General features: G+C 40.1%; 2 protein-coding genes across 8 annotated transcripts in view; one reads left to right on the forward strand and one right to left on the reverse strand.

Annotated features, from left to right (window-relative positions):
• The window catches only part of SEPTIN3 (septin 3), a 78536-nt gene that overhangs the window by 30395 nt on the left and 22627 nt on the right, over window positions 1–25514 (reverse strand). The gene's annotated exons all lie outside the window — the stretch shown is intronic.
• Window positions 2377–25514, forward strand: part of LOC119247199 (meiotic recombination protein DMC1/LIM15 homolog) — a 32679-nt gene continuing 9541 nt past the window's right edge. The window contains exons 1-13 of one of the 3 annotated variants that reach the window (XM_037513450.2): window positions 2377–2499; window positions 2682–2764; window positions 4360–4443; window positions 5016–5060; window positions 5952–6098; window positions 8602–8684; window positions 12320–12372; window positions 14043–14084; window positions 15290–15362; window positions 17802–17893; window positions 18253–18326; window positions 18451–18565; window positions 18921–18981. In XM_037513450.2, the coding sequence (XP_037369347.1) occupies window positions 4393–4443; window positions 5016–5060; window positions 5952–6098; window positions 8602–8684; window positions 12320–12372; window positions 14043–14084; window positions 15290–15362; window positions 17802–17893; window positions 18253–18326; window positions 18451–18565; window positions 18921–18981 (836 nt within the window). In that variant the 5' untranslated portion in view covers window positions 2377–2499; window positions 2682–2764; window positions 4360–4392. The remainder of the gene's footprint in view (window positions 2500–2681; window positions 2765–4359; window positions 4444–5015; window positions 5061–5951; window positions 6099–8601; window positions 8685–12319; window positions 12373–14042; window positions 14085–15289; window positions 15363–17801; window positions 17894–18252; window positions 18327–18450; window positions 18566–18920; window positions 18982–25514) is intronic. The other 2 variants (XM_037513449.2, XM_037513451.2) reach the window with 2 other exon arrangements.

Consider the following 25514-nt stretch of genomic DNA (forward strand, 5'->3'; position numbering starts at 1 on the left):
CTTGGAAAGGAAAGTTGACAACCACCACAAGCTCCAACTTTGCCCTGCTCCCTATCTTGGAAAGGAAAGTTGACAACCAACACAAGCTCCAACTTTGCCCTGCTCCCTATCTTGGAAAGGAAAGTAGTGGAAAGTAGTTCTTTACCCTGCAGGATTTTTTGAAACTGTGCTTTTGAGAAGTCTTACGACTTCTGAGTTTTGTGTCATGCTTTAAAAGATTTTTCTTATTCTGAGATAATTTAAAAAAATGGTCTCATGTTTTCTTCTAGTTCTTTTGTTATTTTATTGTTCAGATTTAATTTCTTGATCCATCTGGAATTTATTTTGGTAGTAGGTGTGAAGTATGATTCCAATTTTATTTTTCTTCCAGATGGCTACCTAGTTGTTCCAACACCATTCATTGAATTCATCATCTCCCTGCTGATTTGAAATGCCACTTTCATCATATTCAGAATTTTTGTATGATATGAAGACTAGTTGTTTTTTTTGTTGTCCTGATTTGAGTGAAAATTCATCAAGTGTACTTTTTAAACAACCCAGGGGTTGGGGTTTTAAAAATTCATTTGAAAATTATGTATAACTATTAAGTTCATATCCAAACAAGGTTTGTATCCTCACTTCATGTATTTGTCATTACCAAGTTCATTTCTGTTTCTTTCTCTAAGTGTACGGCACACAACCTTCAAATATTATGAACATTTCTCTCGCCCAGCTGTCACTACACCAAATACATATGTTATATTTCCCTAAATCATCTTGCTGTGCTCTTTGCAGCTCCTCTGTACAGCTGATGTCTCCATCTAACAAGTTGTTCTGAAGGTACTAGAATTATTTTGGATGAGGCCTCAAAGTGAAAGCCTATCAATCCCTCCCCAGTTTGCCCAAACAAATGGGCATTCATTTCTGTTTAACACAAAGGGCAGGCTGTGTTTCTGGAAAATAACAGATTTTGAAGAACTATAGCACTTAATTTCTCAGGTCTTTAAACAATCCACCTGGGTGGGGGAGAGGTGTCCTACAAACTGCTAACAGCTATTGTGGGAATTTTTTTTGCTATTTATTCCAGCAAAATGATTCAGAATCTGAAGCAAAAGGGTCACCCTGTACTTAGTCTTTAACCCAAAGAACTGTTTGCACAGATATTCATCCGAGATACATCCAGCCTCCACCTCAACAGATGCTCTTTCAAATGTTTCATGACTCTCCTCGACAATCAATCTCCATTTAAGGGGTGGAGGAGGATGCGCCAGAGACAGGCTCTGCTGGCATGAAGACTAGTCTAAAATTTCTATTTCAAAGCTGGACCAAAATATATTTGGCTTCTGTGGTCTATTTAAAATTTCAAGTTAAGGCGAAGAAAAATTACTCTTCATCCTGAATGGGCCTTGGGTGCCTCGCTCACAGACAAGAGTGTGGCAAGTGGTAAGAGCCTCTCAGGGAAGAGAGAAATTAGGAGCCCTGAACGATGAGGTTCACACTATAAAGCCAGGTATGAAAAACCTGGAGTGAAAAGAGAAGCCTTGAGCAAGTGAAAAAGAGCCCCCGGTTTGACCTCCTAACCCAGGGTCCTGATCAAGGTCAGCTTTCTGTGTCATCCCCAGGTCAGTCACCTAGGCCTAGCATCCCTCTGCACCCCAATGCCTTCCACCTCTTAACTCTTCTCTGTGACATCTCTTCATCTCAGAACAGCCCCCATCTTAGGGCCTTCTTTCCACAGCAGCATGCCTTCACCGCAGGGCCCACTTCAGCCCCCACCCCTAATTTCAATGTCTTCCATCTCAGTGTCCTCTCCCTGATCTCAGCATCTCCCTCAGCTCAGGGGAGGGCCCAGCTTCCTTCCATCAAAGTTCCTCTCCTCAGCACTTTTTTTTAAAGATTTATTTATTTATGCATACAAAAACTAGGGTACAGGCCAGAGGTGGGGGGGGGTGAGAGGATTCACCAGAGACAGAGTAGGGAACACAACAGACAGACTGACTGAAATACACTGCTGAGGGGAGCAGCGGGCACGACAGGAGAGGTCTGCTGCACCATGTGGGTAGCTCCCTGACAGAGGATTGAACTCGTGCTGCAGTGGCTGCGGAGAGCTTCATAGGTTGTGTCTTAACCTCTTGTGCCACCAGGGTGGCCCTCCTCAGCGCTCTTGCTCCACCTCAGCACCCTCCCTCACCCCAGAGCACCACCCTAGAAGCTCCTTTCAAGGTTCCAGATAGGTAACCCTGCCCTCGCCTTCTGCCCAGGACACGCCCACTTTTAGGACAGGCCTCGGCCCCTCCCACGCCCTGGCCCCCGCACGCCGGCCCCGCCCACGCCGGGCCCGCCCACGCGGCGCGCTCTCCAGCCCCAGCGGTTTGGCGCCAAAGGTCGCGGCCGCGACGCTCAGCGACGAGCGACGGTCTCCGAGTTCGGTTCCGAGTCAGAGTCCCAGAGGACTAGCAAGCCCGGGCTGGGGGCCGAGGGGATTCACCTTAGAAATCTCGGGGAGACTCCGGGTATGAGGTGGGTTGTGGCAAAAAGGGAAACTGAGCAACGAGTGAGGGGCGGCCCCAGGCGTCCCTCCTTGGGTGGTGTTGGGGGGCGTGCTGGTCCGGGCTCGTGGCTTCGGGCGACCCGCCCGCGGCCCTCAGGAAACTGGGGGTCGCCGGGGATCCCAGCGTCCTTATTTCAAATCAAATCCTAAGATTGAGGAGGCGTCCTCGGCCGCCTTAGGAGGGAATCGCGCGTCAGGAACGTGAGCGGCCGGCGCGAGCGGCCCACCGCTGAGGTAGGTGGAGGGTGACCCCGACACCCTTTCCTGCGTGGACCCCACTTTAGGGGTGCTGCCTTAGAGGGATGGAGGAGAACCTTCGTTTAGCGGAGAACAATGACTATTAGCTCATTGGATGGCTGAGGGGCAGTGTTCCAGAAGCTTCCTGTTGGCTTCTCCCTGGGTGCCTCAGAGACTGCGCTGTTATTAATATTAGGGGGGCCGCGTGCTCCCGCCACAGTGACTCTTCCCCTCTGCCGGCCATCACCGCCTCTTGAGTGTTCAGTGAGGCCTGGTGTGGACCCACAAAACTTGGAACACGTTTCATGCTAACGAACAAAACAGTAGCTGTGGCGTGAAAGACTTATCGGCTTATCGACCCTGATATTGTATCATTAATATTGGGTATCCACCTTTTTTTTTTCCCCAAAAGAACAGCCTCAGGTTACCTCACCTCTAGGGATTATTTATTTATTTATTTATTTTTAAAGATTTATTTATTTATTCAAGCACTGGGGTACAGGCCAGAGGCACAGGAGGTGAGTCACTAGAGATAGAGTGGGGAGCAGAACAGGCAGACTGACTGAAATACACTGCTGAGGGCCTCCCTGTTATCACAAGGGGTTAAGCACCGCACTATGAAGCAATCTACAGTCTCTGTAGCATACCTTCGATCCCCAGCCTGCCAGGGAGCTACCCACATGGTGCAGCAGATCTCTCCTATCTCACCTGCTGCTCCCCTCAGCAGTGTATTTCAGTCAATCTGCCTGTTCTGTTTCCCACTCTGTCTCTGGTGGGTCCTCTCACCCTCCTCCCGCATCTTTTGCCTGTACCCCAGCTCTTGTATGCATAAATAAATAAATCTTTAAAAAAAAAAAATACACTGCTAAGGGGAGCAGTGGGCCAGACAGGAGAGGTCTGCCGCACCATGTTCTGCTGCACCATGTGGGTAGCTCCGCAGCGGGTGGGAATCAAAGCCGCACTGCAGAGGCTATGGACAGCTTCACAGAACTGCACTCAACCTGCTGCACCACCAGAACTGCACTCAACCTGCTGCACAACCTCCTCACCATCATTTTAATCTTAAAAAAAAAAAAGTGAAGCCAGTAAATACTAAAAAAGGAAAAAGATAAATATTACAAGACTGCCTGTTCATAATTTGCAAGAAGGAAAGCAGTCATCATATAAGAGAAAAATAAAATTATTTATTAAGGACAGACTAAGCTCTGGGTGTGAGGAAGGATACAGAAAGAACAATACAAAGTTCTTAGATATGTTAACATAAACATGAAAGGTTTAATAGCAATAGGCAATTCTAAACATTCTACCACAACAGCAATGGTAAAGGTGTCATTAGGCAGCCATGACTGACTATGTAACAAAAGATAAAAAGCAGTTTTGAGGAAAGAAACCCTCCCTACCCCCACAGACACTGGCCAAAAAAAAATGCCACATGCCCATCAGAAAAAGATTGGCCAACCCAGTCTTTCTGAACCAAATGTTTCTTATTGTCCTGGTCCTTTGTGACTTTGAAATAGAATCAAGTTTTCTGGGCAAAGGATTTGACACTGTTACTATGTCTGCTATTTCTTAAATATTTCTTATTTTCCTAGAATTGATTATTTTTCTGCTGCTCACCTTTCATTATGAAGGAAGATCAAGTTGTAATGGAAGAGCCAGGTTTCCAAGATGAAGAGGTATGATTAAGATGTTGAAAGATGTAGACATTTCAGTCATTCCACAGAAATGAAGTTCCTTCTCTCTTACTACTATTTTTAGAAACTGCAAGTAGAAATAAAGCATAGCTCTAGAGAGAGGCAGTCAGTATCACAAATATGTAACAACTTGATCTGCAAGGGGTACTAAGATTAGCTACTTAGCAACTGGCATGAAAGTATTTTAATAACTTAACAACTGGTATGGGGATACTGGCACCCATGCCTCTTGGTACCAAATGGCAGAGGAAGAAGTTCAAGTCTGGTGGTGAAGAAAGTAGAGAAAACATATTTAAAAACAGGTTAACTCTTTAATTACTTGGGTTGAGGTTTTAAAAATGTTGAGAGGCCATAACAAAATACTGGGCTTCCCAGACCTTGCAATACTGATACTCTCATCAAAAAAAAGTTTTTTGATTGTACTGCAGACTGTCTAGGGAAGTGGAATTTGAGGCATTTCAGAATGACTCATAATGAGTTGATTCTTTAAAAGATGTGAAATAGTTGGATATGAAGAATCAAAATTCCATTTTTTTCTGTTCAATATCTTTTAGGAATCTTTGTTTCAAGACATTGACCTGTTACAAAAACATGGAATTGTAAGTATTTTTTTTTTTTCAATGCTCTGTGAAATTGTCCCATTCAGGGTTTCTCAGCTTTGACCCTACTGAGATTTGCAACTGGGTGATTCTTTGTTGTTGGGGGTTGTCCCTTGCATTTTAGAATGTTTAGCAACCCCACTTCACGACAGTAGCACCCTTCTAGGTGTGACAACCAACAATTCTCCAGACATTGTTCAGCATCACCAGGCGGAAAAATTGCTCCCTCCAGATTGGAAACCACTGGTTCATCTGGAGGAGTTGAGAGCTATCTACATCTACTGTTTTTGTCAGTAGAAAATTCAGTTCTATGTCAGGTGATAAGCATAATGTTGCCTGCAGAAATTCAGACTTTGAATAACAAGCTAGCTGAATTTCAACAGCAATCAGCTGATAGTAAAACTTCTCTTTTAAAGCCCTCACATTCAGTCTTTCAGTTGGATTTAGAAAATTGGAGCAATAGAAAATCCTGGTCCTTTAGTGATGTAGTTATTTGCATTCTCCAAGAGCAGAAGAAAAAAAAATTTAAAGAACATATTGGTAGTGAAGTTCTACAGAAGAAAGGAGCTGAACTGAGGGGGTGAATGTGTGATAAAATTGTTGGTTTTTCTAACAACAGACTTTTCTTTTTGAATTCTTGTTACATTGCCTTGGTCTCACTAACATTCTTGGGAAATCAGGGCACAGCCAGAACATTTGGCAGCGTGCTGGGTATGTTCTACTCAGATATTTCCAGAACATTTGGCTACATGGTGGGTGGGTTCCACCTGGCTGCTTGTATAAAATTGGCATCGTGGTGGAAGGAGATGGACACAAAAGTACAAGACATAGTATTGGAGCCTTTCAGGCTGGCATTGCATCAATCTGCTACACTCATTCTTTTATTTACAGAACGTGGCTGACATTAAGAAACTGAAGTCAGTAGGCATCTGCACCATCAAAGGAATACAAATGACGACAAGAAGAGCCCTGTGCAATGTCAAAGGGCTTTCAGAAGCAAAAGTAGATAAGATTAAAGAGGCAGCCAACAAACTTATTGTAAGCAAATCTATTCTTTGTTTTAATTTAGAAGGGCTCATCAGTGTCTCTCTAACCTTTCTCATTATGACCACTAGAAACTGTTGGGGGAACTCTGAGTTCCTGTAGATCACAATATGTTATTCCCCATATTCATCTTTTATTACTTCAGTTTCAAAGCAATAGCTATTGAGCAGGGTTTAAGAGACCAGGACAGCAGGGAGGTAATGAATTTTGCCAATACTTTTGTCCCTTTACATTGCCCCCCTCCCCCACCTTTTTTTGTTTCTCTACCTTTCCTTCTCATGTTTGTTTTTTTACCGTCCTCCCCCTCTTTTCTTGTCTCCTCAGATTTTATGTCTATGGCTATTGCAAAGCACATAGCACCAAAGATGTTGGTCTCTCTTGGTACAGGCCATTTGATAAGAGACAATTGGGTTAGAAAAAGACTAAGTATTGGATCTACATGTGTGCTGTTGAGGTAGACAGGATCAAGAATATGCTCACTGAAGCAGCTCAGCTAAAGTAAACCATATGCTGTGGACTGTGAGAGGCCCATGCAGCTGAGAGGCTCTGAGTAAAAACATGCCTTTAACTCGAGTTTTGTGTAGAGTTTTTGGGACTACTGGAGGCACCAACTCTGGGAATAGGAATGTGCAGAAAGGTAATCACCAAGTCTCATTTGCAGAAGAGCAAGTGTCTCCATTTCTACAGCTGTTTGCTAGGGGCTCTTTCTAGCAAGTCTTAGAATTTATCTTCACCAACAGCCATTTGGTTTCCTTTCCCAGAGGCAATGAGAGTGATGTAAATGATGGTGTGGTCCTGAACTTGAAAAAGAGCCAATAGAACTGTTCTGAGCCAATTGTACAGCTCAGTTGCTGTCGCTTCAGAGTAAATTCAGGCAGTATGTCCCACAGGTCAGTTCCACAACTTGCAGGCTATCTGGGAAGCTGCTACTTTATAATCTTCTTTTCTTTGGAAACTAATTCCCATTTCTGAAGAAAAGAATCCCTCTTCTTCTCAAGCACCTATTTCTACTCCCAGAGTTTATCTAAAGCTGTTTATTCTTAGAGAAAGATTTTTTTTTTATAGAGGCATGTTTTTTTATTTATTTATTTGTTTGTTTGTTTGTTTATACATGCACTGGGTACAGTCAAAAGCGCGGGAGAGTGAGAGAATTCACCAGAGCCAGAGTGGGGAGCAGAGCAGGCAGAAGGACCGAGTACACTGCTGAGGGGAGCAGCGGGCGGCAGGAGAGGTCTGCGCGCCATGTGGGACCCTCCTCCGGTGGCCGGGGAGCAGCCGGGATCGAACCGGCGCCGCAGAGGCTGCGGGCAGCTTTGCAACCCAGCACTCAACCGCTGTGCCACCGGGGAGGCCCGAGAAAGATATTTTTAAGCTAAAGCTGTTTATTCTTAGAGAAAGGTATTAAGAGATGAAGAAAGAAGGAGAGAGAGGACGTTAATTTCCTAGTATAGTGGTTATAAGCGTTTGTATGCATCAGAGTCACCTGGAGTGGCTAATAAAGAATACACAGGTTCAGATTCACTGAGGTAGGAGCGCACCTGCTCCCCACCTTTGTTCTTCAATTCTCCAAAGTTTAAGAAACACTCTCAGAGTATAAAACAACAAAGAGGGAAATATATTGGGTCACATCAGGGCAGTCTCACTACCACATCTGTAGCTCATTATTTAGCAAATAAGTAGTACATCTACCACATGAAAAATATTGTCTGAGGAATAGTGAAAATGAATTTCTGCACCCCTTGCAATTTTTAGGGCTAGGGAAGCGTGACATTGTTGAATGAAATCAACTGAATCGTTTAGTGAAATGCCATTCTGTTTTATGCCATAAATATATCTCATTTAATCTTTATAGTTACCCTTTGAGAGACACTGTTATTCCCATTTAACCCAAAAGAGGAAGCTTCAGGGCCTCCCCGGTGGCGCAGCGGTTGAGCGCTGGGTTGCGAGGCTGCCAGCAGCCTCTGCGGCGCCGGTTCGATCCCAGGCTGCTCCCCGGCCACCGGAGGAGGGTCCCACATGGCGCGCAGACCTCTCCTGCCGCCCGCTGCTCCCCTCAGCAGTGTACTTCGGTCCTTCTGCCTGCTCTGCTCCCCGCTCTGGCTCTGGTGAATTCTCTCACCCTCCCGCGCTTCTGACTGTACCCAGTGCATGTATAAATAAAACAAACAAACAAACAAACAAATAAATAAAAACATGCCTCTATTAAAAAAAAAATTAAAATAAAAAAATAAAAAAAAAAGAGGAAGCTTCAGTTCAGCAATTAAACAGTTTATCCCACATGATGAAACTAATAAATGTGACAGACATGTTTTGAACCTTGGTAGGTGGCTCTAGAGCCTGTGTCCTAAGCCATGACTTTGTGCTACCTTCAAAAACAAATGACTGTAATGTATATGTAGTACTTGATATATACCTTGAGGATCAAGTATATACTTTGGGCAGCATTTGAAAACTGTCATCTTATACCCTTTCTGAACCTCTCCTTTTATCTCTACAGGAACCAGGATTCTTGACTGCATTTGAGTATAGTGAGAAGAGGAAGATGGTTTTCCATATCACTACTGGGAGCCAGGAATTTGAGTGTGTATCTCATATTTTTTATAACCTCTTTGCTATTCCTAGAACATGCCAAATACACTCTGCCTCAGGGTCTTTGCACTTAGCATCCACTCTGCCTGGAACATACTTTCCTCATGAAGCTAAAATGTCCATTTCTTAATGAGGCCTTCTCTGATTGCTTTTCTTGAAAATTTGAACTCCCTACCTTCATCCTCTGCATTCCTTTTTCTCTTTCTGGATCTAATTTAAAAAAAAAAAAGATTTGTTTTATTTATTTATGTATACAAGAAGTGGGGTGTAGGTCAGAGGTGTCAGGGGGAGGGGTGGTGAGAGGCTTCACCAGAGGCAGAGTGGGGAGCAGAACAGAAGGACTGACTGAAATACACTGCTGAGGGGAGCAGCAGATGAGTAAGGAGAGGTCTGCTGTGCCATGTGGGTCAGCTCCCTTGCCAGGGATAGCATCAAACTTGTGCTGTAGTGGCTGTGGATAGCTTCACAGTGCTGAGACTTAACCCCTTGCGCCACCAGGGAGGCCCTGGATGTAATTTTTTTTAATCCAAAATATGTGAACTACCATATAGTCTACTTATTTATGTTCATTGTCTGTTTTTTCATTAGACTATAAGCACCATGAAGGTAAAGGATTTCTGTCTTTTATTCACTACTTTACCCAAAGTACATAGAACCTTCTCTAGCATAGTCTAGGTGTTTAGTAAATATTTGTCAAATGATTAATTAAATGAATAAACAATGAAGTAAGTTGGGGAAATGCAGTCTACTCTACATTCCTCTTAGAGCTACACAGTGCACTAGCCTATTAAAAGGATCTAAAATCCTGCAGTAAAACAAAATACTGATTTAACTTAGCTTTGTCTCAAATTTTAAGTTGCTACTTTTTTCCAAGTAGCAGCTAAGGAAGAGTCTGAGAAATCCTCCCCTAAGCAAATTGGTCAAAATCAGGCTGATCCACCAAACAGCGTGATTCAAATAACAATTGACAGTCAATTGACAGTCTCCAGTTGCTTTACCACTTCATGGTTGAAGAATCACCAGGCTAGAGAATTATCACTGCTGATAACGATACCCGTCACAAATCTAGCTTTAAGTCAGAAACACCTGTCAAGGAAATCAAATGTACACTAATTACAATCCTCCAACTTTAGCTAGTTTACTTTAACTTAAAAAATAGGACCTGCTAGCCTTATGGGGAAATCCCCACTTTCCTACTCAGTCATGTTCTTTTTCCACATTACCCCTTATAGGACACTGTAAAATTTGCTGTAGCCCCACATCCCTTAGGCACAGTGGACCCTGAGGCAATGTACTCCCCCAAACTAAATGGCTTTGCTTTTGTCATTTGACACTGTCATTGTGAGTTTTCTGGTATCCTTGATGTGTTTGGGGCACAAAAAAGATTACTCAGGATCTTAATTTTTAAGATATTAAAAATTAATATTTGATTTATTAAAATGTTATGTATTTTTTCTTTCAGGAGCAAGTCCTTTATAAATCTATCAGATTTTAATGGGGCTTTTGTAATATAGTTAACTAAATTCTCTTAGACATTTTACATTATAATTAATTAGAAATTTAATGTTATATTTCCTTTAGTAACTACCTAAATATTAGATCTTCTAGTTACCTAAGAGTCTTTTGTAAATCTAGTAACATAAAATTACAAGTATAGTGAGTTTAGGCACTCTTAAACATTCAAATACCTCATATAAACTTAGTTATCAATTTAAAAACTTCAGGTCTATATCATTTAATTAATTAGAGGTTAATTTGTTATTATAAAAAAGGTCAAATTCTCTTAAACTTTAAAAGTTCTGAAATGCCAAATACACACAGATATTCCCAAATTTAATATGAAAATAGTAATCTGTGGGTTTGATTTGTGTCTCTATTTTTAACTCTCCCTAGATTTAAAAACACTATTTCTATATTTAATTTTGAATTTTCTTGAGTTTCACAAAGGGAACAATTATGCCATTCCAAATAACTTAGGGGTACCCTGTCAGGTAAATTTTGTGGTTACTTTTTTTCAGCTGATTAAAATTACATATCAACCAGAAATTTTCTCTGAGATTTTCCAGAGCTGTATAGGCTTTTAGGTGATTTTTGTCAAGATGAGGAAATAAAGCTCTCAAGTAAAGCTCTCTTTCATAGCTGCTAGGCTTATAGGATCTCTAAGTTCATGTTCTCCAAAGGGGTGATCTCTTAGCCCTTGTCCTTTAGATTCAAGTTATGAAGGTCAGTATCTAGATTTTTCTTATCATTGAAGTCCTCACTAAATTTGTAGATAACTTCCTACTATTGCTTCCATATATATTTAAATTGCTCTCTTTTTTTTTTTTTTTTTTTAAAGAAACTGTCCAAAGGTTAATATTTATTTATTTATTTTTTTTTATAGAGGCATGTTTTATTTATTTATTTTATTTGTTTGTTTGTTTGTTTTTGTTTATACATGCACTGGGTACAGTCAGAAGCGTGGGAGGGTGAGAGAATTCACCAGAGCTAGAGCGGGGAGCAGAGCAGGCAGAAGGACCGAAGTACACTGCTGAGGGGAGCAGCGGGCGGCAGGAGAGGTCTGCGCACCATGTGGGATCCTCCTCCGGTGGCCGAGGAGCAGCCGGGGATCGAACCGGCGCCGCAGAGGCCGCGGGCAGCTTCGCAACCCAGCGCTCAACCGCTGGGGATCGAACCGGCGCCGCAGAGGCCGCGGGCAGCTTCGCAACCCAGCGCTCAACCGCTGCGCCACCCACCGGGGAGGCCCCTAAATTGCTCTCTTAAGACATGTAAATGTAGAACTATTTTATTAACTGTCTCTTAAATCTTTATCTGATTTGTGATATGTCCCAAAATTCAGGCTCATAGAAACAACAAAATTTTTTAAAGTGCCCCTTCCAGGTCTCAGTAGAGTTAACACAATTAATATTTGCTGCAAGTGAATTTGTTTCAAATGAATGTGTAAAATCTGTTTAAGATAAATGAATGAGATAATGACTTAAGTACAGGTCTTTCACATCAAGAATATTAAATGCACGATAACACTGAGTTACCGATTAAATGTATGCTGTCAAAATCTGGCAGTTAATGTAACTGCTAGCATTACCTATAACATCTTTTAATATTTCCTAGTCTGACATGTTCTTCATAGAATTTGGTTTGTGTGAGACAAGCCAAATCATGGTGATAGTCACTGGATTCTCCAAACATGTATTTGGAGACTGTTTCTTACTATATTTTAAAAATTGAATAATAGCTAGTTGACTTTCAGAAACATAGTTCCAGCACAATATGAATAACCTAGTTAGTAACTAAGACCATTTATTCAAACTCCATTTCAGTTCTAAAGAAAAATGAACCATAAAGCCTATTTAGTCCATTTCCATTGGTAACCAGAAGTAAGAACAGCAGGGCTTATACATTGTTTTGTTGATCCACCTGCCCATACAGAGTAGAACCAGTGATCTAAACAAACAGAGTGCCATTTTGTTCAGCCAGGAATTCCTTTTCATGTTGGATGTATGTATGTATGTATGGATGGATGGATAAATAGACAGGCAGACGTGTTGCTAAGTATATTAATACTTTCTCTTTTCTTGATGTCTCTATTTCTGTTCCTATTGCTAATGCTTACTTTCTATTTCCAGTAAGTTGCTAGGAGGTGGAATTGAAAGCATGGCAATCACAGAAGCTTTTGGAGGTAAGTAGAACCTTAATTTTTTGTTACATGAAAAAATTATTATGAACATACACACATACTTTGGAACGTAAGAAGAAATCTCAGTTATCATAATACTGAATCATTCTGGGCTGCCATTACAGCATTAACTGATAGATTTTTTATTTCAGCATTAACTGATGGATTTTTAAAAAAAGATTTATTTATTTATACATACAAGAACTGGGGTATAGGCCAGAGGTGTGGGGGTGAGAGGATTCGCTAGAGACAGAGTGGGGAACAGCACAGGCAGACTGTAACACACTGCTGAGGGGAGCAGCGGGCAAGTCAGGAGAGGTCTGCTGAGCCATGTGGGTCATCTCCCTGGTTGGGGATCGAACTCGTGCTACAGTGGCTGCAGATAGTTTCATAGGTTGCATAGGTTGCATCTTAACCCCTTGCGCCACCAGGGAGGCCCTAACTGATGGATTTTTTGGAAAAAATTTTTAATGAAGTACGATTGTTTTACATCCTTGTTAATTTTTTGACAGTATAGGATTTCCCCCATCAGGTGTGTTGACAACAGCCTTCCCACCACAAGAGCACCCATAATCCTCCACCATAGTCTTTCGCACTGCTCTCCTTCCCCTCCTGGATGCCTCAGATTTATGGTCAGTTTTCAAGGGTTGGTTTTAAAGTTTCTCTTTGTCTGACCCTCTGGTTTCTGTGTATTCTATATATAAGTGAAGTGATAACTAGTGGATCTTAGTGGCATTTTTCATCTTTTTATCTCGGGCCTGTAGAATATCATTTTTTCTCACCCCTTCAAAAGGTAGTTGGAAATGAGATTAATTTTTCTAGGAAATGCATATCCCATGAACATAGAGAGTAGGTTTTCTCTTTTCTGATTGTATCCTCTATTTTTCTCCAGAACAATTCATGCAAATAAATAAATAAATCTGGTTTTTATTACTGCTGTTGATGCAAAGTTTCAGTGGCTTTCCTTCTTGTGAGTTTACCGATATTTGTGATCTTATTGCTTGATCTGTGGGCACTCAATGGGCCCAAACTGGTGAGTGGAAAGTTTTCCTACAAAGGGAATTTGCCTTTGTTGGTAACTCAGGCATGTCCCTAATGTGCGACTACTTCTGTTCCCCCTTGATCTTGGTTAGTGGGACAACCCCAGGCTCTCCTTCTGATGGCAGGGACTTAAGTCTTTATTTATGTAACTGTTCTTGAGGAAAACTTGGTTTAATTTATTTTTATCTCAAGGACAGTTTGTGGGAAAAAAATAAAAACCTTTAAAAGATTCTGCACTATCACCACTGTGGCCTGAGTTCGATCCCTGGCCAGGAAGCTGACCCACATATTGTGCTGCAGACCTCTCCTGTCTTGCCTGCTGCTCCCCTCAGCAGTGTATTTTAGTAAATCCACTTGTTCTGCTCCCCATTCTGTCTCTGGTAAATCCTCTCAACCCTCCTCCACACCTCTGGCCTACACCCCAGTTTTTCTATGCAATAAATAAAATTTTTTAAGAAAATAAAAGATTCTGTTTGTTACTAGTATTCATACATGCACAATTCATTCATGATGCAGCAGTGCTTTTGTGTGAGATTTGACAGTTGGAAAAGAAAACCGTATCTGCCACCATATATTATTCTATATAAAAATATCTAAAAATTAACCATGGGTTTTTTCTTTATATTTTATAGAGTTTCGTACTGGAAAAACCCAGCTCTCTCATACCCTCTGTGGTAAGGATGCATAACAGCAACAGTAATAGCAATAATAATCTAGCAATCACTTACTGATCTGCTTTGTGTACTTTATATAGTTTCATGTAATCTGAACAAATTAGCAAGAAGCTCAGATGTTAGATAAAGTGCCTGTGGTTGTACAACTACCAAACTGGTCTTTGAATATATGGTGCATGAGGTGACATTGTTTATGCTACTCTGGGAACACCTGAATGAAAATAGGAAGTAAGTGGGTAGGTGAGTGTGTTGGTGGGGAGAGGCATTCACAGTCTCAGTTTTTTCCATTCCATGTTTTCTATACCCTACCTATAATAATGCCACAAAATCTACTGAGGTCAGAATCCCTTATTTTCCATAGAATAAGGTAGACCCTAAGAAAGACTTACAAATTTTCTAAAGCAAAATAAACAAAAATATGTCCTTTTGTACAAAGATGTTATTCTGCATTTCTTTGATCTCACTTGGTGGAGCTTGGCAAAGTGCTAAGCTGGGCATTCTAGAGTTGAAGCACCTGACTTGAGTCTTTGCTCCACCGTTAGTAATTATGTGACCCTGGGCAAGTTTCTTCAGCTTTCTAATTTTCCCCTATTTCTTATAGGAAGAAAGTGATATTTAAATCCTACTTCTGTTCTTTTTTTTTTTTTTTAGAGGCATGTTTTTCATTTATTTATTTGTTTGTTTTGTTTATACATGCACTGGGTACAGTCAGAAGCGCGGGAGGGTGAGAGAATTCACCAGAGCCAGAGCGGGGAGCAGAGCAGGCAGAAGGACCGAAGTACACTGCTGAGGGGAGCAGCGGGCGGCAGGAGAGGTCTGCGCGCCATGTGGGACCCTCCTCTGGTGGCTGGGGAGCAGGCGGGGATCGAACCGGTGCTGCACAGGCTGCAGGCAGCTTCTCAACCCAGCGCTCAACCGCTGCGCCACCGGGGAGGCCCCCTACTTCTGTACTTTAAGAGAACTTTCTCCTAATTGTGAGAAATATTGACAATCTGTTGAATTACTACTATATTGGCAGAATATTTATAATTTTCCCACTAGTTAGCAATATAAAAATATAGCATGCTATTTAAAATGCAGGATCATAATTCTTTACTAGATTGATTGATGAGTTGCAACCCAGCATAAATCCCATGTTAATTTATATATTCATTTGTACAAAGTTTATTTACTCCTATTAATATTAATTTTAATTTTCTTCCTAGTGACAGCTCAACTTCCAGGAGCAGGTGGCTACCCAGGAGGAAAGATTATCTTCATTGATACAGAAAACACTTTGTAACCCTTTAATTTAAACAAGTTGCTGACATAATAGTGTGAGATAGTAATGTCACCATAAAAGACTGTTGGAAATATATCATTTTCATAATCATCTCGTAAGCCAGCAATAATGAAAACAGCCAAAAGGAAAACAATTGCAAGTTGAGTTCTCAAATCACTTTATAGTTAAAAGGTTTAGCTTCTCCACATGGGTTTGGTGTAAAATCGCTAAGATACACTGTTAGTGACAATCTCTTTGTTAGAGAGAGAGACCAGTCTGTTCTAGCCCAATTTTATTGCCTCTAAAACATACTTAGCTGTTAAAATTTGAAAAACATTTGAAATTAGAAAACAGTTATTTAGATATAACTAAAAGATTCTTGTTTCCTTTACTCATTATGGTTTCTTGCATCCCCATTTTCTTTTCCCCTTGTTTTGCTGGAGTACCTACTCAAATTCTTTCAGAAAAGTCATGTAGGTGGTAAACTTTGAGCCCTTGCATGTCTGAAAATGCCATTATTTTGCTCTCACTCTTGAATGTAATTTGACCAGTCATAGAGAAATTTGCGTGGTAAATGTCTGTCCTTTTGGGTATTTGCCCCCGTAGCCCTACCTCACATTTTTCCTAAATCATTTAAATCCTTTAAGGCTTTCTTTTCTAATTTTTAATTACCCAACTTAGAAAACATTTTTCATCTTGATCTATTTTAGAATTTACTATCTCAAATGTTCAAGTAGAAGGAAAACAATCAGAGAACTGTTTGCAGAAGACTTTATTTGGAAATACTGGCCATGAGAAAACTCTCAAAGAGACTTCTAACTCAGGGAAGATATATGGGGCCAGAGCAAAAGGAACTCAGCTGGAGTTTAGCTAGCTTCAGAAATAATTAAGGATAGTTCTTAGAGAGGGAAGACTTGTTCTTTCAGATTAGCAGCCACTATGTGGGAAATTTGGATTTTATCAAGAAAAGTCATGATGGAGAAAAGAGGGAGTGGAGATTAACAGCTGGGGAAACTAGGACATGTGAGGTGCATGGGAATGTTCTCAATCTTTCAGTGTCTTGCATGCTTTTCTCTCTTATATTTTTCTTTTTATATGTTTATATTTTGCCTGTTTATTTGCTTGCCTGTGACATGGATTGTCTTATAACTCCTTATATCCTGCACAATGCATTGCATTGGTAATAAGTTAATATGGTCATTGATTACCTATAGTAATCAGTTGATAAATATTTGTAGGTTGATTTGAATTTTCCTTCACCTTAAGTGCAGCTTTTATACTCCTAATCACATAGTAACTGTGTTCTGTAAAAAGCTGATGTGGTGAAAAATGTTACTGCCTCTTCCAACTCCTTGCTGCTTTGATATGTCCACCAAAAACATCTACAGGGTATATTCAGTAGCAATGGAAGATACTAGTGGCTGTTACTGAAGCTCTGAAGAAGAAACCTGTATTATGTATTAGGATATATCAATAGGTGGTTGAGGAATCCTAAAGACAACTCAACATTTATTGAACAATTACAGTGTCACAAATAAGATGATAAATGGTCCTTGCTTCATAGTTACTTACAGTATGATCAGAGTTACAGAAATACCATAAACAAAGTGAAACGAGACCCCAGACATAAATTTTATTATACCTCACTTCATCAAAGACTGAAAGTAAACTTATTACTCCTTTTCAATTTAGGTAGATAGAAATGATTATTATTATCTTCCAGAATACCTTTGCAGGCAGACTGAATTTGCCTCTGTATGAATTTACTAATTTCAGAAAGCTAACTCCTTAATCCAACTCCTGAAGAAGGTGGATTTTAAAATCTAAAGAAGTGCAAAACTCTAGATTGGAGAGTCTAACCCTTGAAGTAACTTTTTGACCCTTGGGTTGATGTAGTCAAATTTATCATTTGGTGGCAACACATGATTAATGGTATATTAAACAGTTTCATATTGAGCAAGCAAGGAGTATGAAGAGAGTTAATTAATTCACTTTGAAGTGACTTGAAATATAATTCAGTGATATTATCTTCCTAGAATAGATCTATTTTTATAGAACTGAGAACAAAAGAGACTCACAATCTTAGTTTCTAGTTTTTCTCTTGTAACTGATTTGCTGCATAATCCTGAGTCATTTGCCTAATCTGTTTGTTAGTGTCCTCATTAGTAAAATGTAATATAGGCCATAACAACTAGCTTCCAAGGTTATTTTAAAGATTAGAAAATTTAGTGTTTAAATTCACATGGCCTCATTCCTATGACTGTCATCACTGCCTAGGGTATTCATAAGTTGAGGGACTTACGACAAATAAAATCTGGTATAGATTTTAAGTGATTCTTAGTGTCCTTTGGATTACCTTTGCGGGTTCATTGTTTTACTTCTGTTTATTACATAAGATATTATTGTCTGTGGTTGTCTAAATGCTTTATTGGATCCTTAATCTTGGCATACCCCAGCCGTCCAGATCGCCTCCGGGACATTGCTGATCGCTTCAATGTAGACCATGATGCAGTGCTGGACAACGTCCTCTATGCACGTGCATATACTAGTAAGAACCCGAAGCATCTGCTTTAAGGTTGGCAGCACTGAGTGCTACTTACAACATTTCGATACTACTTTTTTGTTTTATTTTCCTCCAAATTAATATCTAAGGTAAGGCTTAGATATTAAAATATCCTCAAATTATTTCTTATGCTGTGTCTTTAAAATAGAGGGTAACATTATTTTTAGATAATGTAGAATTTGGCATGTATGCTGAGGCAAAATATAAAACATATTTAATGAAATCATAAATAATTAAGAAGGTCCTTCGAAGACTCTCTTTGGCCTGCTTCCCAGGGACGTAGATGATCCTACTCTCTGCCTGGTCCAGCTCTTACAGCATTTTCTCACTGCATTTCCCACCAGGTGAACATCAGATGGAGCTACTTGATTATGTAGCAGCAAAGTTCCATGAAGAAGCTGGCATCTTCAAGCTACTGGTACAAGCTCTTAAATAATGCTCACTCAGTCAACTTAGCATGTTATTTTTCTTTGTTGATTCTGATTCAAATTAACTTCTTCCATTTCCAAATGAAAACTTATTTTTACATTAACCCTGTGCAGATTATTGATTCAATAATGGCACTTTTTCGAGTGGATTTCAGTGGTCGTGGGGAGTTGGCTGAACGGCAGCAAAAATTGGCTCAGATGTTGTCACGACTCCAAAAAATCTCAGAAGGTAGTTTTGTTTTTTTTTTAATAAAATGGTGCTATCAGAATAGCATTTGTGACTGTTTGCTGAGTAGGCTTTGCAGAGAAGTTCACAATAATATCAGGAGGTAACACATTTTTTAAAATCAAAATTATCTTCATAGTCATACAAGTCTTATTAAATCAAAAACATTCATTCTAACACAATAAGATACCGAAATAATAGCAATAATAACTTTAAATTACCAATGAAAAAATAAGAATACAATCTTGTTTATAAAATAAATTCATGGCACATTGTTGCTAAACTCTGATATCTAAACAGTGAGTTTTCTATGTTTACATTACCTTCTCTTACTTTCTTAATTTATTTCTTGATGCAGAATATAATGTGGCTGTGTTTGTGACCAATCAAATGACTGCCGATCCAGGAGCAACAATGACGTAAGTCCCAATTATTTTGCTTTTATATTTTACAAAGGTTAACAGTAAAAGGGTCAGAGTAACATAGAGAAGAGCGCCAGAGCGACCAGTCTTGATGCAGACACAAACCTATCACCACTCACTTGGTTGCACAGTGCTCATTACTTCAAATTTGCAAATATGACTTATTTGTTCTCCAGAATCTCTAGTTCTTTATGGAATAAAGCAATAGTTTAACCATTTTCAGAGAAACTTTGTACTGTAAAATATTAAAAAGATATTAGAGGACAATAAAACCAGATACTTTAAAAAAAGAAAAGAAAAGAAGATCCTAGGGAAATAAAAATCTTGTTTTGGGGAACATTAATAGCGTCCATTGCACTGATAAACTGACAACCTAAAAACAAAAATGCAGACTCTACAGGATAGACATGAGGTATATTATTTATAAGAGGTCCTGTGAGAGAAATTTCCTGCTTGAAGAAGCAGAATTGCAGTCCACACAGGCATATTCAGAATTTCTTGAAGTAATTGTGCACATGGCTGATCTATTGATGGCTCTGTTTGAGAGATGCAGCGATTGGAAAGAGTAGGAGAGCCGAAGGAGACTGAGGAAAGCAGAAAATTTGAAAAAAGGTTAGTTGCCACCATCAATAGTTTTGAGCATCATATACCTGAATAAGCAGTCAAAATAATCCTGAATCTTCAAAAATTTTTTAAAAGATCTTTCAACATTTTATTGAGAAAAAAATTTTAACTGGAAAGTTAGAAGACTCGTTTAATATATCAGTCAAGTGGGCTCATCAGTTGTTGACATTTTGTCATATTTTCCTCTTGTGTGTGTATAAAATCTCACTCTGCATACTTATACTCATGCATACATATACACATAAATATACGTATACACCAAGCATATGTATGCACACATATAATTTTGGTGAACCATTTGAGAGTTTCCTGCCCTGAACCAATGAGAATTATTTGCAGACATCATAACACATAACTAATATTTCATCATATGTCTTCTAAGAACAAGAACATTCTCCTACATAACTACCGTATGATCACCACATTCAGGAAATGTTAACACTGGCATCTTAATGTTGGCTAATATACAGTTGTGTTCAAGTACCTCCAGGAGTCACAATAATATCTTTTATAATTGGTGGGTTTATTTTTTTCCTATTCAGGATCCAATTGAGGATCATGCTGTGCATGTAGTTGTCATATCTCTTTAGTCTTCTTTAGCTACAGTGATTCCTCACCCTTCGATAGACTTTTATGACACTGACATTTTTGAAGAGCACATGTGAAGTGTTTTTCAGAATATTCCTCAAATTGGAGTTGATTTTTTTCCCTTGTTATTTAAAATGTTAAACAGTTTTGGCAGGAAAAGCAGTATTATGGTCCTCTCAGTGTATCAGGAGGCACTTGATGGCAGTTTGTCTCATTATTAGTCATGTTTGATCATGTGATTAAGAGGGTCGTAAGAGTTCTCTATTACAAAAGACCCTTTCCCTTTTGTAATTAATAAATCATTTGTAGGGTGATACTTGGAGACTAGTGTCAATATTGTGTTCTACAGTAAGTTTATATCCCCTGGTTTTAACATCTATTGGATAGTCTTGCTTAAATCAATGACTACATTGATGGTTGCAATATAAAGTGATATTACTTTTACACTGAGCTAATACATCATATAGTAGCAAATAAATGAGTCATTGATATATATTAGAAGGTATTTGACATGCTAATGTAAATTCCATGAATGTACTGAAATAAATGTGTCTCTCTTTAGACACTTTCTAAACTGTATCTTCTGCAGTTTGATTTACCTCTTACTTTTCAATATTCTTTCATAAATATGTTCTACTTAATCTTAGAAGATTCCAATGTGAAAATATGAACTGCATAAATGGTATTAAGAAAGTTAAAGAGGTTAAGGAGAGGGAAATGAATAATTTAACTCATTCAATAAATTATTTATTAAAATACTACTATGTATCAAGGTTTTGGGAACTCACTAGTGAGCAAAAGAGACTGTGTGCCTTGACTCCACAAAGAAGAACAATAAAGGATGTCCATTCAACTCATAATTTTAAAGTCTTTGTAGGTCATGCATTGTCTGTAGTCCTGAGTGGTTCAGGCAGTCTTCTCTGCTTTAAAGGGTGTCTTTCATACCCAGGACATGAAGTACTTCACAACGAGAATAATTTTAAACTGAAGCGAAATGGAAGATTTTTAAGGCTTTCTTTAAAAAGAGAAAATGACTCATTGGCTTAGAGGGAGGAAGTGGGTTGCTTTCAAATAAAACAGTGCAAGTGAAAGAGCAATGTTCTTTCTTCAGGTGTGGGGAGGGAGCATTGAGGAGGCCACGACTGTCGATCTAGAGTTGGAAGGCAGAGGGAATGGTGGAAATTAGGTCAGAGAGAGGTTCTATTTCTTATATTTATAGAAAGTTTCATAAACAGTAAAACCATTTTGAATTGACTCCAATAAGACAATGAAAGGAAAAATAGAGAGGTGACAGAAAGGAAATAATTGAGGGATTTGGAGAGGGAGTAGAGTTATAATGAAGGGAGCGAAGAGTCAGAGAAGGTAACAAAGGCTAGTATTTTTGCTGGATAAGTTTGCTTTGAAGCATCTTGTCCTCTACCTACCCTGACTGTAAGAAAACAAGATTCACTATAATTAGTAGATTCTAAAGTATATTAAATTATAACAATGCAAATTAAATGCATGTCTTCATATAAAACACATAAATTACCACAACTAAATGAAAAAAAAAAAAAGGACAGTTTTTAAACTAAATGATTTCAAATGCTATTAGAAAACCTCCCATAAGGAAAATATCTGTTTTTCAGTGTTGAGGAACTCTAAGCTGCAGTGTGCCTGGGGCCTGTCAGAGAAATATCACTATAATTGGTATGAGTCCGCAAGTACACTGACAATAATTGAGGCTTATATCCCATGCATTATACTTGATGGCGCATCGTATTAAAAAGGAACAAAATTATAGAGGCGAGGAGCTGCCGTATGATACAACAGAGCAGTAGCTCCTAGATGAGGCTTATAGATACAGATTTTAGAACTAGAATGATCCAGTTGAAGAGGGCCTAGAGATACAGAATCAAAATATCAGCCTGTAAAGCTCCACACCAGAGCAAATAATGTGAGCACGAATAAGACCCTGATGTTGCCACTTTCTTCATTTGTGTATTTGTTTGGCTGAAACAAAAAGTCATCGTGGAACATTTTTAATCTTGTAAATGTGCTGTCAGTCTTTTCTCTTAAAGATGTCACCTAGTGATTCAACATCATTAGCATAAATTAAGGGGCAGTATGGGGCCTCCCTGGTGGCGCAGCGGTTGAGCGCTGGCTTGCGAAGCTGCCCGCGGCCTCTGCGGCGCCGGTTCGATCCCCGGCTGCTCCCCAGCCACCGGAGGAGGGTCCCACATGGCGCGCGACCTCTCCTGCCGCCCGCTGCTCCCTCAGCAGTGTGCTTCGGTCCTTCTGCCTGCTCTGCTTCCCGCTCTGGCTCTGGTGAATTCTCTCGCCCTCCCGCGCTTCTGACTGTACCCAGTGCTTGTATAAATCAATCAATCAATCAATCAATCAATCAATCAATCAATCTTTAAAAAAAAAAAAGAGGCAGTATGGCTAGAAAAAAAAAATGTTAAACCAGAGGCACTAGTGTGGTGGCCTTGTGCAAGTCATTTCAACTTTTTAAACTTTACTTTTCTCCCCACCAAATTAAGAGAACTTATATTTTTTTAAAAGATTTATTTATTTATCTATACAAGAACTGGGGTATAGGCCAGAGGTGCAAGGGGGTGTGTGAGAGAGGATTCACCAAAGACAGAGTGAGGAGCAGAACAGACAGATTTCCTGAAATGTACTGCTGAGGGGAGCAGCTGGCAAGACAGGAGAGGTCTGCTGTGCCGTGTGGGTCATCCCTGACCGGGGATTGAACTCATGTTGCTGTGGCTGGAGATAGCTTGATAGCACTGTGTCTTTAACCCCTGTGCCAACAGGAAGGCCCGAGAACTTACATTTATTGATTGCTCTCCCTGTGTCAGCATTATCTTCCATGCATCATCTTATGTAATTCTCATGTCACCTCAACATAATTCAGTCTCTGGGCTACCTGTTGTTTCCATGAAGCCGTTCTTAGTATGTTGCTGCCTCCTTCCCCTGCCCCTCCAAAAACCCAGAATTTCATCTTCAAAATGTTGGGAAAAGTATAAATTTTTCTATATATTTTGGGAGGAAACAGGAAGATATACTGCCTTTTTATAAAACCATCTCTTCTCCCAAAACAGGAAGATATACCTCCTTTTTATAAAACATTTCTTCTCCCAAATTTTCTCTTTGGGCTGTACTCTTCTCTCCCTATCTTCTCTTAATCTCAAAGCATACTCCTCACCACCCAGCCTAATTTGAAGTTGTTCGGTTGGTCTGTTCTGGATCTTGCTCTCTATAGTATATTATGTTGTATCCTGTTCAATCAAAGTGGTATAAATGAAACAATCTCTCTTGATCCGTTTATTCCTAATGTCCACCCTCATCTCTTTCTCCTCCTCTTATTCCCCCGTCCTTCGAGAAAAGGAGGAAAGAAGAGAAGAAAATAAAAGAAGGGGAAATAAGAGAATAGGCTAAAGGAAGGATGTGGGTGGTTTTCTGAAGCTGTTTTTACTTGGTCAGAAATAGAAGTAAATTAAAGCCCTCTAAAAGAATGTAGAATGCTATTACACCTTCTTGTACTTTACCTCAAGACTTGGTTATAACTGCTAGAATACTCAAGAAGTTCAAAGAAACTTTCAGAAAAGTTTCTTGGTCCAGTGTCATTGAAAGAGAAACTTTAAACTGAATCATTTAGTTAGAATAGTAATAGTTACGATTGAATATCTCTTATGTGCCAAAATTAATTTAAGGATAGAGCTAGTGTGTGTATATGACCTGGCACTGTGCCTCACACATAATATAACTCTTAGGCTCTCAATGAATTATATTAAATATATCTTGAGTTTTCTCAACAGCCCTAAGAGGTTTTTTGTTCCCATTTTACAGTAAAACTGAGATTCATAAAGTTAAGTAACTAACAATTAACATAGATAATAGGCATTTGAGTCAGGATTATTAAATCAGATAACAGTCACTGGCATAATGTCTTACCTAAATAATTTCATTTTATTCACATAAGCTACTCTATCAGTTAGGTACAGTTATTATCTCCCAATTAAAATTAAGAAATGGGTCCTCCCTGGTGGCCTAGGGCTTAAGTCTCAGTGCTTCTACCACATCGACCCACTGAAACAGCCTCAGTTTGATTCCCGGACAGGGAGCTACCCACATGGTGTAGCAGACCTCTCGTGTCTCGCCCGCTGCTCCCCTCAGCAGCGTATTTCAGTAGATCTGCCTGTTCTGCTCTCCACTCTGTCTCTGGTGAATTCTTTCACCCCCTGTACCTCTGGCCTACACCCAGTTCTATGTAAAAATAAATAAGCAGGCACTTGAAATGGTTAAGCAGTTTTCCTGAGGTCACACAGCTGGTTGGGGCAGCGGTTGAGCGCTGGACTGCAAAGCTGGCCGCAGCCTCTGCAGCACCAGTTTGATCCCCGGCCACCGGCGAGGGTCCCACATGGTATGCAGACCTCTCCTGCTGTGCCCGCTGCTCCTCTCAGCAGTGTATTTTGTAGGTCTGCCTGTTCTGTTCCCGCTCTGGCTCTGGTGAATTCTCTCACCCTCCCGTGCTTCTGACTGTAGCCAGTGCTTGTATAAATAAATAAATAAAAAGTTCATGTACCAAACATCAGGCTATACATGCCTGGGGAAAGGTTAACATCTATCATTTGAGACTTTGCAGGGATGTATCCATTACCCTGGTGAATTAGCCAGAGTTCAGTACCCTCAGTTTTGTGGCCGAGGTTTGGTTTGGTCAGTCTGCTGAGAACCATTGCAGCTCTAGGGAGCAGACTCATTGAAACTGCAAACCTGGGGAATGGCGCAGTTTGTGGGTCCTCACCCATGCACTTACAATTGCAAGATATGATTCAAATGCAGAGTGTAAAAACAACAGGGTTTATTTACAAGGGGGATATTGGGAGAGATAAAAAAAAAAATGGAAAGAGTTTCTAAAACCACAGATGGCCATCTGTCCTACCCCAGATAGTGTCCACAGGGTCTGGTAGTCCAAACCAAAAACTACCTGTGAATGACAGCCTCCCTCTGATGAGAGCCTCAAGCTGGCGGTACACCCATAGGCAGTGGACCAGCACCCAACTCATGGTGGCAGCTGGAGGTGATCACAGGTGGCCTTGCTGAGGCAACTCCACAGCAGCCAACAGCAGCAATCCAGAGGCTGGGCTGGGCAGCAGCGGAGGCTCCAGCAACAGGCGAAAGCTCTAGAGGTGTGGGCATAGGTCAGCAGTGGCAATCAGGAGGCAGTGCCAGAGGCGGTTATCTCCTAGAGTCCCCGAACAAAGGCCATTGGCAGATAGCTCTTAGAGACACTGGGCATAGGCCAAGTGACATCAGTCAGGAAGTGTTACCGG

This window comes from Talpa occidentalis, unplaced genomic scaffold (genome assembly GCF_014898055.3).
Source record: "Talpa occidentalis isolate TD23 unplaced genomic scaffold, MPIMG_talOcc4v2.1 talOcc4.16, whole genome shotgun sequence".
Lineage (NCBI taxonomy): Eukaryota > Metazoa > Chordata > Mammalia > Eulipotyphla > Talpidae > Talpa > Talpa occidentalis.